At 36.7% G+C, this 12,359-nt stretch overlaps 1 protein-coding gene across 3 annotated transcripts in view; it reads right to left on the bottom strand.

Annotated features, from left to right (window-relative positions):
- Positions 1–3,154: 3,154 nt before the first annotated feature.
- The window catches only part of tbc1d23 (TBC1 domain family, member 23), an 80,064-nt gene continuing 70,859 nt past the window's right edge, over positions 3,155–12,359 (bottom strand). For 2 of the 3 annotated variants that reach the window (XM_043701149.2, XM_043701147.2), the window contains 6 exons: positions 12,191–12,333; positions 11,753–11,797; positions 8,009–8,097; positions 6,612–6,747; positions 5,938–6,132; positions 3,155–4,322 (listed from right to left, as the gene is read on the bottom strand). In XM_043701149.2, the coding sequence (XP_043557084.2) occupies positions 4,241–4,322; positions 5,938–6,132; positions 6,612–6,747; positions 8,009–8,097; positions 11,753–11,797; positions 12,191–12,333 (690 nt within the window). In that variant the 3' untranslated portion in view covers positions 3,155–4,240. The remainder of the gene's footprint in view (positions 4,323–5,937; positions 6,133–6,611; positions 6,748–8,008; positions 8,098–11,752; positions 11,798–12,190; positions 12,334–12,359) is intronic. The other variant, XM_043701148.2, reaches the window with a different exon arrangement.

Consider the following 12,359-nt stretch of genomic DNA (forward strand, 5'->3'; position numbering starts at 1 on the left):
AACAGATTATCCGAATTTAGTGATGCTGTTCCAAATACTTGCAACAGTCCTCATAAACACCCCTTGGCACGAAAGGTAAAATCAAACAGGGCCTTATGGGAGAGAGAGAGAGATGGCATGTAGCTGTTTCTTAGATCAGTAGCCTCAAACTGCCTGACTGCTTTCAGTGAATAGTCAGACTGCCATAATCCAAATCAAACCAGACAAAAGCTGAGCTGGGAGAACTGGCTACTCCCCATCTGCAAACTTTGACACCAGAAAATAAACTTATCCCACTTTTTGCTTTGTTAGTTATCCAATCCTCCATCCTTGCCAATATATTACCTGTAATGCCATGCACCTTTATCTTATGCAGCAGCCTTTTGTGCAACAACTTGAAGAATGCCTTCTGGAAATCCAAATACACCCTGTCCACTGCACATAATGTCCTCAAAAAATTCCAGTAAATGAGTTTAACGTAATGTGCCTTTCATAGTTTAAGTTTTTTATTATTCCTTTTTTGTGTATTTTGTTCCATAATCTTGTAAGTAAATTCTGTTTTGATAAAACTAAGTGTCCCATCTGCCTGATGGGACAATTTCTATCAGATGTCTCGCTATTTCTTCCATAATGATGGATTCAAAGATTTTTGATTCCACAACCAACAGATCCGATCTAAGGTCTCTAGTCCTGCCACGTCCATTTGTGAATGATGGTGGACAATTAAACAATTCACAGCAATCTTCTCCAGGGCTCCTCAGCAGCACAGCTGCCAGTCTTCAGCCAATTTTATTCACTCCACATAATATCAAGGAATGGTTGGAGGCACTAGGTAAAATCTGAATCATAGAATCCCATAAAGTCTGACTCTCCGAAGAACATCCCGCCCAGACCTACATCACCAATATTTTCCATGGCCAATTCACCTAACCTGCACAGCTTTGGACTGTGGGAGGAAACTGGAGTACCTGACACGGGAGAATGTGCAAACTCCACACAGAAAGTTGCTAGAGGGTGGAATTGAACCCAGGTCCCATAAGACAGCAATGACAACCACTGAACCACTATGCCACCGCATACTGCAAAGGCTATGGGTCCTGATAATATTCTGGTAACAGTACTGAAGACGTATACTCCAGAACTTGCAGCATTCCGAGCCAAGCTGTTCCCATACAACTGCATGACATGGATCTACCTTATGAAGTGGAAAACTGCTCAGGTTTGTCCTGTACACAAAATGCAGGACAGATCCAATCTCGCCAATGACTACCCCAGTTTACTCTTGATCATCAGTAAAGTGATGGAAAGGGTCATCAACAGTGTTATTCAGCAGCATCTGTTCAGTAACTGTTTAGATTTTGCCAAGGCAATTCAGCTATTGAACTCATTACAGCCTTGGTTCAAACATTCCACATTTTTCTACATAGCTGTTATGGATCATTGGTGTAGTACTGGGGTGGACAATGCTAGAAGTCAGACGACACCAGGTGGTTTGTGGTTGTGGTTTCAAATAAACTGGTTGGCGTATAATCTGGTGTCATCTGACTTTTGACCTTACATAGATGTTACCTGACCTGCCAAGTGTTTCTTGCACTTTTAATTTCTATTCTGGTCAGCAGAGTAATTGGGTGCATTAAGGCTAGGCTTGCTAACTCATCTCACTCACAGGGAAGAGAAATGTGTGGGCACTTTGTAATGTTCTCAGCAGTGCTTCTGATATTTTCTTGGGGCACAAACTGACCACAAGAAGGTCTACAAAAGATATTTAGTCAGGCAGAGCAGAAAATCCACCACACAAACTACTCATAGCAAAATGAATGTGTTTCTACTCAAGGGTAGAAAATGCTAACCCTGCTCTGCCATGGCACCAGACTTGTACTACTCCATGAAAGAGATCAGAGGCAGCTCATCTTCAACATGCAAACTTGAAGTAGAAAACATGGTTGGGTTTGCCCTGTTAAAGCTGAATCTAGATGGAGATGGGTAGGAATGCCAGTTTGATATCAATTCTCAGACTTGATGGATAATTTGGATATACAGAATTGAATGGTAGCTTTTTCTGTGATTGGGCTTGCTTTGGGTTGGGGGTGGGGGGTAATTTCTGCAAACCTGGAAGGCATTTGACACTACCTAGTTGAATGGTAGTGTATGAAACAAATACACTGATTTTCAAAAATGTAGATTTCTTTATTTCTTCTTGATCTAGGATGATGGCAGTAATTCTCATGTGATACAGATAATGAAAACTTTACTTCAGCAACATCAAGGTTTGTGAATACGTACACAATTCAACACCACCCCAAGTAAAAGATTGCCAATCAGCTATTCCCAAATATTCCGTTTGCCAAAACTGATGGATTTTGTTGGCACAGGATCTAATTTTAGTATAAGCATAGAAGCAGTCAGTCCTCAGATTATTACATCGGAAGGCAAACGGTATCAGAACAGAAGGGTGAAATTACATAATGCTGCACACTTCTCAAAGTTAACCACCAAATTACAGTGGTTAATCTTGTCTTACTTTAAAAGGTTGTAGAAGTAAAAAGTGACAAATATTGCAAAGTTAAGTTTCGTAAATCTTTGTTATATATCAGAAATGCTTGTTTTTAAAAAGAATCTGTTTGCCTACTCTCTTCATTAGAAGATGGAAGCCTTCTGGGGGAAGAGCTCCACAGCAGCTAAACACCCACTGATATTTTATTCAAATGGTTATTATTCATAACCAACAAGCTACATCACTGTAGTCACTACAGTTGAGTTTGGTCTTACGTTTAAACACTGTTCACATACCCGGAACTCCACAATCACTACCTGCAAATTTGGTTAGTTTTGCGCTTCTTGGCTTCTAACTAACTTAGTTCTGATTCAAACAGGTCAGCTAATTAGCAAAACTACTGAGTTATTTATCAAAGCTATTCATCTACTTTATATGACTGAGGAAACTGTAACCTAGTCAGTTCCCAATGAACTAGTTTCCAGCAGCCTCTTGTCTTAGGGAATCTTTCTATCTCTCTCTAGAAGCTGAGGATTTAAATTCAGTTATTGAAAAGTATAGTGTTGTAACTGCAGGAACAACCAAGGTACTGTAATTAGTGAAATATCAGAGGAAAAATTCATTTCTGATACAATACAGATTATAAAGTTCATACAAACTTTCACACAGGTAAGAAAAAAGTGAAGAGGATCAAGTTGGTTTTATTAAAAATACAGTCTCTGTGGATAATAAAAGTATGTTTATAGCAGGCATGCAGGAAGGATGAAGCCAATAAACATGTAACTGTTGACACTAAACAATGATGACAGGGAAGAATAGCCATATCATTCAATTTGAACAGAATGAAGTCAAAAACGGAATTTCTTCGGGCAATCTCATAATAAACATGTGCAAACACATTTATTGTAAATACTGTTGTAAGTCAGCCATTAATACTCTGAAATGACAGTGTTTTGTAAACCAGAAATTCCTAACATTACCCTTTTAGAATGCAAAATACTGGGTGGGTTAGATTATACTGCACGCAGTTTTAAGTGACAGATGATCAATTGCTAAAATGAAGATTAAATTCTCCCAGTTTATTTACAGGTGTTTCATAAACAGCAGTAAGTGGCATACTGTAACACCAAACTTTATTTTTACATTAATTTACTGAAAATGACATTACTGAAGTAGGCACAAAATAAAGACTGCAGCAGAAATTTCACAGGGGAATAGATCTTCAGGGACAGCATGACCTGAATATGCCTTCTACAAGTGCATATTTATTCTAAAAGCCTGTTGGAAACAATATTAGTTCTTTAGTATTGTATTAAAAGGTTCTTTTTCAAATTAAGGTGCATAAACAAAAACATCCAAGGTAAAGTTTGTTACTTTTATACAGTGATTATTAAATCTAAGGGAAATATGTTAGCCATTAAAGAAATTTCATATCAAACGATTTGAAAAAAAACAACAAATACTTGTATTAACAATTATAAGTTAAGAATATTCAAATGCACCAAACAATTTGCCTTCAACATCAGATTGTTGTTTAGGAGTTTAGTTCTCAGAGTTCAAATTCCCAGGTAATTACCAGTTTGTTGTGCACCAAATAACAGAATTTTATGGAACACCTACAAATCCGTATCAGTTGAGTCAAACGCCTGGTGTTCTGCTGGAAACAGAACTTCTGGTGGGTTAATCATCCAAAGAGAAATGTCCATCATCTTGCGTGTTCTCAGTCTCAAGCATTTGAAGGCAACATCTTGAGATTTTTCTTGTTTATCAGCTTTCTAGTGCATCAAGGACTTTCATGATCTGCTGTTTTATGGCTTTAGTTGCATCTCCTGCATTTGGTATCAAATACCTGAAGAAAAATATTGAAAATAAAACCCATGTAAATATCTGACAACTTGGCATTAACAAGCATGAAGGGGATGCCATTTACAATGTTTGAAAATCTGACCGATGTTCAAATTTATTTTGTTTACTTTTCATAAAGTCCTACAGCATGGAGACAGGCCCTTTGGCCAAAACTGGTCCACACCAACCAAAATGTCCACTTCCGTCCACATTAACCCCATTTCCCTGCACTTGCCTCATGTCCTTCTAAACCTTTCCTATCCATGTATTTGTCCAAATGCCTTTTAAATGTTATTAATATATTCACCCCAACCACATCTGCTGGCATACACTATGGCATATACCGGCATTTGTATGGTAAATAATTGAACCACAGAATTATTACATGCAAAAGGAAGCCATTCCATCCTTTGTGTACCTTTGGAAATCCAGATAAATGCTATTTCTGATTGGTGAATTTAAAAAATATGAGTCATAGACACAGTAATTGAACATATGTTATCCATGTTCAAATTCACACGGCATATTATTTTACCAGTGACTGTGCAAAGGAAGGATGAAAAGTAGATTGTGCAAGTGTTTTTGGTTGCTGTGAATGCTATGTTTTGACTATGGAATGCTGGTGAATGTATGTTATATAAATATACATGAAATATATTTAGCTATTATGAGTGTGATTAAGCTGTTTTCAATTACAATTAATCAATGCAGTTAAAGACACGTTTTCTTGTCCAAACCTGTGGCTAAGTCACCAATTTCTATTGGATAACAGTTTCTTAGTGTTACCAGGTCTGGAACTACCAGACCCATCCAGTGCTCCTGGAGCTGATCCTGTTACCAAAGCTTGAAAAAGAATTTAAACCAATTTATAATTCTCACAGAAAAATGAAGAGAGTTGTCAAATTTATTTTACTAGTAAAAATTTCAGAATATGACTTAATTAAATGGTACATAATAACACAAGAAATAGGAGGAGGAGTAGACATCTAACTTGCTCGACCATTCAATAAGATCATGGTTGATCTTTTCGTGGACTCGGTTTCACCTACCCGCTTGCTCACCACAACCCTTAATTCCTTTACTGTGAAAATTCTACCTCTGCCTTGAAAACATTCATTCAGCGAGGTAATCTCAACTGCTTCATTGGGCAGAGTATTCCACAGGTTCACAATCTTTTGGGTGAAGAAGTTCCTCCTCAACTTAGTCCTAAACCATACAAATGCCGGTATATGCCATAGTGTATGCCCCTTATTTTGAGTCTATGGCCCCTAGTTCGAGGTTCTGAATTAGTTAAGGATTGTGCTCCTTGTTTGATGACTTGATCTATTTTGTACATTCCTAATTTTCCACTGAGTTACTTTTCTCAGTTTCTGTTGTGTACTTGGGGGTTGACCCTTTGTTCTGATTTTCAATGCTATCTTCAGGAGAATTCCCAAGGTAAACTTTCAAATGTGGCCAAGGAAGTTGAATTTGTTATGATTTTTGTGTAAATAAAAAGCATACCCAACACTTCAAGAGAACTAGCTCTTTCACTTTAAATGAAGATTTTAGCATAGGAGGTAGAAGCATTTTTACTTGGCATCACTGAGTTTAAACTCAAAGCAAATTTATAACCTTACCTTTCCACAGCCAATATCTCCACTGGTGAGGCATTACTGTTTCCAAATTTAAATGTAATTAGCTCTGGGTGCTTTTTCTTGGATGTAATTTTCACCATTGAGGTCAGGGCCTGCCGCGATTGAATATAAGCAAATCCTTTCCGAGACGGCATTTCTCGCAAACAGTACATGTGAGTTGCTGTTACCAGAAGGTGACTTAAAAAGTTTAAAAAAAAAGCTGTTATATTATGAGCATCCAATCGGTTCTAATTTGGAAATAATGATTTACAACCTACTCCAGTAATTTCAAGGGTTAATAAAATCTTGTGCATAGAGACGGTCTATTCTGAGATGGGTTAGTACACAATGAGTAAAATGATTGCATGAGCATTTTACAGTAGTGCCACAGACTATCCAGTCTGTCAGGTTTACATTTGACAGAGGCTCCTCAAAATGAATCCATCAATTCACCATACAAGATCTCACTGATGTTATTAATGCTAACCAGCAACCAGACTATATATCTGTATCAGCCCTCCCACGATCACTGCAACTGAGAATTGGGCATGAACGAGTGATGCTTTAACATTTTTTGACCAATGTCAGTTGTTTCAAAACTCTTCTTTAATTTAAAAACAAACAGTCATCATAGTAAATAACTTCATAATTGAACTTGTAGATTTGCTGTTACATACCTTGGAAACATATGTCCTGTTTCTTTCACCTCATCACATGGAAAGTGGTATTTAATGTCAGGCTTGTTCACCCATGTCTGAATATTCACCATCTCCTTCCGATCATCATCGGACATAGAAGAACTGTCAATTTCATCTGTTGAAACAAAATGGACAAAAGTCTGATGATAAATGTACCCTTTAAACTGAAAAGAACTTAACACAAAGTATATAAAATATTTCTAATTAGAGATCAGTACATAATTCTGGTTATATGTCTGAAAGAAAAGCTACAGGCGTAAACGTAGTGCAGTATCAATGAAAAAAAGCAAATGTGTCTGTTGTATAAACACCCAAACCCTGAATTTGGTACCTAAGAATCAAATTTATTATTTTTTTTATACTGAATGTAGAATACACCTGGAGTCCAGTCATTAAAGCAACGCAAGTTTTGAGAAGTTCATCTAAGATGGGCTTAAAATGCTGCCCTCTTCTCCTTACTGCATTCCCAATTCCAGTTGCACCATTAAGAGGAAGCAGTAATTACATTGGAAACTGCAACCTCTGAGCCAAAGCAAGAATCTATGCAAGGAATGGACAGGAATAGGGTTGCAGAGACCTATCGATTCACTTATTTCTAAGCTCGAAGACACAATTACCAAGATATTGAACATAAAATAATCTTTACCAAGTGCAAATAACAATCAATCAATAAAGATAACTGAGAGGACCGAAATTCCAAAGCATTTTGTTTTTTCTCAGCGAAGTGAGATTGAAACTTTGCTGACATGTTACTTGTGGAAGCAAGCCAGAGTAAAGAATGGAACGTGGCAGTTTTAATCTTTGATATGTATTCACTTTGTTAATTTCATACAAAATAAGTGATAGGTGATAGAATGCTACCAACAGTATTGGTGTTCATGGGCTAAGATGATTAAGAGAAAAACATTATTGCTTGCAAATTCATGGAAAAGGGAACAATTTTTTTTAACCTAGGTATAGTGCTCCCAACAACAGCAGGCCAGCACTCCCTTCTTGCTCATACATGAAAGGCCATTTGCCTGATTTATCTGAAGACTGCTATTACCAATAGAACTATTTGACACTATTTTTCAAATTCTTCCTTTGTCACAAAACTATAATATTTCACCAAAATGCATGAATTAACCCTCCAGACTTAAGTGGCATTAGGACAAAACAATTACAGTTGCGATCATGCAAGTTTGAACCACCCTCCTAGCAAATTGGAAAAACATTAACTTTTGGACTCCAAATATATTTTTGGGCTGAAGTCTGTTAAAAAAAAGGAAGAATTTTCTCATCCTTGAATCAAATATTCTGACCGATATTCCAAGTTGAAAACAGCAGTTAGGATGTCTGATAATAATTGGTGAACTTGCAGTAATGAACTTAATTACCTGTATCATACTCCTCTTCATCTGCAATGCTGAAGACAGGCTTTACCCCCCGATAGGGTTTTCCTACCCTGTCACTACTGCTCACATGCCTGAGTAAGACAAACACTGAGGTTAATTATTCAAAAGCCAAAAACTTCAGTACAAATTGTATTAGTCACAGAACATTCAAACTGTTGAACTAATCAAGTGTCTTTAACAATTAGCAAGTTTTGAAAAGATTTTTAGCTCAGGTTGAGGTTCTGGATGTAGGTTTGCTCACTGAGCTGGAAGGTTCGTTTTCAGATCTTTCATCACCATACTAGGTATCAGTGAGCCTGCGGATGAAGCACTGGTGGTATGGCTCACTTTTTGTGTGTGTTTAGGTTTCCTTGGGTTGGTGATGTCATGCAAAACTCATGTCATTTACAAAATACCTTGCAAGAACTGGAACAAACACTACCTTGAATAAACAGGCAGCAAACTAGCCACCAGGATACATGAACATCAACTAGCCACAAACAGACATGACCCACTCTCACTAGTATCTTTACATACAAAGATGAGGAAGGACACCACTTCGACTGGGACAACACATCCATCCTAGGACAAGCCAAACAGAGATATGCGCAAGAACTCCTAGAAGCATAGCATTCCAACCAGAACTCTATCAATAAAGACATTGACTTGAATCCCACTTACCACCCACTGAGAAAAAGAACAGGAAATGAAATCACTGCAGGAAATGACATCACCAACCCAAGGAAACCTAAACAAATAAAAAGTGGACCATCTCACCAGTGCTTCACCCGGACGCTCATTGATGATGTTACCTAGAAAGGGGATGAAACGTCTGAAAGCGAACCTTCCATCTCAGCAAGCAAACCTACATCCAGAGCCTTCAACAATCTTCCCTACATATTGAAAACCATAATCTTCCACAAATTAACTGATCATTGTAAAGGCTACAGTTTTAGAAAAAGGAACACATTTTAACAAAATCAAATTTAAACTGTATCTGAAGAGAGGAGGTAATTTGGCATTTAGTTGTTTGATGAAAGAATTTTGGAAATTTAAAAAAGGCGTTATTAGTTGCATGCTCCATGATTTTAGATCACCTTGCATTTGTAACCAAAGTGTAGATGCTTCTCAATGAGTTATAAGTTATGGCGTTACGTTGGAAGAAGGTGATTGACACTGGGATGTAAAAATGGGGCAAGTGTGGAGTCTTTGGAAATAAGTTTCACTTTTTCACTGAAAACCTAAGAGTTTTCCTAAGAGCGTAAGCTCTTGGTTTATTGTTGAAAAAGCTGCTTTCCTGACATGCTGCAGCTGTGTAAACAAGTATTTTTTCAAGACATTTTCTTAATTACTATTGATACAAATGACCTCGGGTAAATGAACTTCCATAATTGTTAAATGATTTCAAATATATTTATTAGAGCACATGCAGGATGTATTAAACTGTATTAAGTATAGTGACAAAATATAGTGTCAACTGAGTCTTAATAAATAAATCATAAGTCAGAAAACAATTCGGCAAGTCAGACATGACAGCATAATAGTGTGGTTCATTTAACCCTAAATCACAATGATGGCAGATGATCAGCAGACCAATAAACATACTAGGAATGGATGATGTGGCTGGTGTGGGGGTTTGGGGGGGGGGGGGGGGGGGGTAGTGTCTGATGTTGGTGAGGTATTACTAAACTAGTTTACTGGTAGGTATGTCTGTAAACTAAAAATATGAGCATTATCTGTACATCACAGTCCACAAGGTCTTCTGAGAGAGAAATTAAAAAAAAGTGTAGCAAAAGTCTGAGTCACACTGGGATTGTAGGAGTCAGGCTGACTGTATAACTAATTATCTAAAGTACACAAAGTTAAGAAACAAGAATACTAAAAGAGTTTTTTGCATAAGGTACATTTTAAAATATATTATAATTCTGCAACTTCGAGTTGGATGACACTAAGCATTTTGTTTAGTATGTAAACAATAAGCATATTAGCAAAATTACAAAAGCATTTTAGTTAGTAAAGCAGAGTGTAGAATTGCAGAACAATGTCACTCAGCCAACAATGCAACAGTTAGAATACATTTCAGTACTTCTGACTGCAAATAACTGAAGTTTTCAAACAGAAAATAAGACTTCAGGGAAAACATTTATACAAGGCTTCATAATTCTCACAATCTGAACATCGTTCTGGTCCATTTTCACCAGAAGTCCTAAAAATCAAACTTTAGTGCTTCTAATAATCCAGTGTGCTCATGCTAAGTGAGATCCCAAGCTACATCCACATGGTTCCTTCAGATGTTGTAGCAAGGTATCCTTAAGAGAAAAATTGACAGAATGCAAGTTGGGATATTAAAAGGTTGTCCAAAATCATGATGAAATAAAGGGGTTGTGAGTTGGGTAGTGAGAGGGAGAGAGGGGAACAAGAATCTATTTGGCTCTTTTTGGTTTAGAGGTGCTTAGTGTGAGAATACAGAGATGAGAATTTTATATTTGAAATGTTGGGAACGGAGATCAACAAGATCTGGGTAATAGGCAATATGCATTTTTACAAAGAGTCATAAAGGGCAGAGCATAAGACACCAGCCAGGAAATCTCAGAAAGGTCTGGAGATGAAATGGGCATTAATGATGATTTTAGCATAGCTGAGGATGGCTAGCTCAGAGGTAAAATTGCAAACAGTGGAAATATCGTCAGTCCAGTCTTATATTGAAAGAATGAGACAAGGGTAGCAGGAAATGGGATGGTGGAACTTACCAAGAGTCAGTGTTCTTAAGAAAAGAAAAGGAAGTTGGAAAAGAAATAATTATTTAACACAAGTGGAGTGAAGTTTAATGAAAGTGAAAATCTTGACCTTCAAACATTCTTATGATGCTGAACAACTGAAACTGGTCTTTCAGAACTTCCAAAAATTAAATGAATTTGCTTATTAGTAAAAAAAAAAGTCTAAGTGTAACTGATAGACAAAAAAAAAGAAAGGTATTTGATACCACAGAGACAATGTCTGTAACTAATCCTTGCACATCCATGAAATTGTTGCTTATTACTGAGCTTTGTAACTAAAACTAAAGCTATTAAAACCATATACTCAATCACATTTTTATTTTCGAGAAACAAACTGACATTAGAATTAAATAGCAACATCCAACAATTTCCTGATAGATCCAACTTTTTTTGTTCCGCGAACAGCAGCTGTTTTTCTTAAAATGCTTGTATAACTAAGAATCAAAAAGCATTGGCTATACCAGTGAGGCAGTTTTAAACAGGAATGTTCTTGAAAAAGGTAGCCAGCCTACTTTATTTCAAATGCCAACAAATTTTAAAAGGCTGGTTATATATTTAGTATTTACATAAAGAAGCCAGCACAACAAAGCACGGAGTTAGGCCACAGGTCAGCCATGACCTCACTGAATGGTAGAACAGGCTTGAGGGGCTGAATTGCCTACTCCTGTTCTTATATACCTAAACAAATGGTGAAAACTTTCCAGTAACAAGTGTAGTGCTCTGCAAGATTCCCACGATACCAGATAAGGTCAAATAAATCCAAGAATAGTACACGGACAAATTTAAGGCATGGTTTTACTGTGAAAGACCGATGTTGAATACATAACCTTAGATAAACCAAATAAATAAGTTGTCTCTTAAGGGTTAAAATGCTGCAAAGCAACAGTAAAAGGTCATAGTAGGAAAGCCTTGTGCAGCATGCTGCAATCCACAGACCAGAGTTGGCAAGCTATTCTCAACACCATCTTACCAATTGAGGTTCATTTTTTCTGGCCAAGGAACTTGAAAAGCCATTCTATATTAATTAATAATGGAAAACAAAACAAAAGGCAATAATTTTAATTTGAAAGAAAAAGCTTAGAAATTAAAGCTTAATCACATTAAGAAAAAGTTCCAAAAGTCACTTTAAATTTCTTCCAATCTGCATATGTATAGCTCATTGCACCATTTTCAAATATATAATATACCTCATTAGAACTGTAAATTTGCTCCCGATTTTGAAATAAACCAAAATGCACCTTAAATTTGTTCACGCAAAAGACTTAATGTGAACATTTAATAAAATGTATTTTGCTTTAAAAAAAATCCTACTGCTGGAAAAATAACTGTTTGCTAGAATACAAACTCAATTTGGTCTTTACAAAAGCTAATATAGAATAAAATATAATTTTCAAGTTCATTACATTACCTTTCAACTGGTGTGGATGTATTCTCAATGAAACTGATCACCTTCTCTTTTACATTCACGGATTTAGATTTAAGAGCAAAAGTCATTTTATTTACTAGTGACTTGACTCCCCTTCCATCACCTGAACCATTTGGGGAGTCGCCCTGCGAAAGCAGTTAATTGAACATGA

Source organism: Chiloscyllium plagiosum, unplaced genomic scaffold (genome assembly GCF_037043375.1).
Source record: "Chiloscyllium plagiosum isolate Xiang-an unplaced genomic scaffold, Cpla_swu_hap1 HiC_scaffold_12, whole genome shotgun sequence".
Classification (NCBI taxonomy): Eukaryota; Metazoa; Chordata; class Chondrichthyes; order Orectolobiformes; family Hemiscylliidae; genus Chiloscyllium; species Chiloscyllium plagiosum.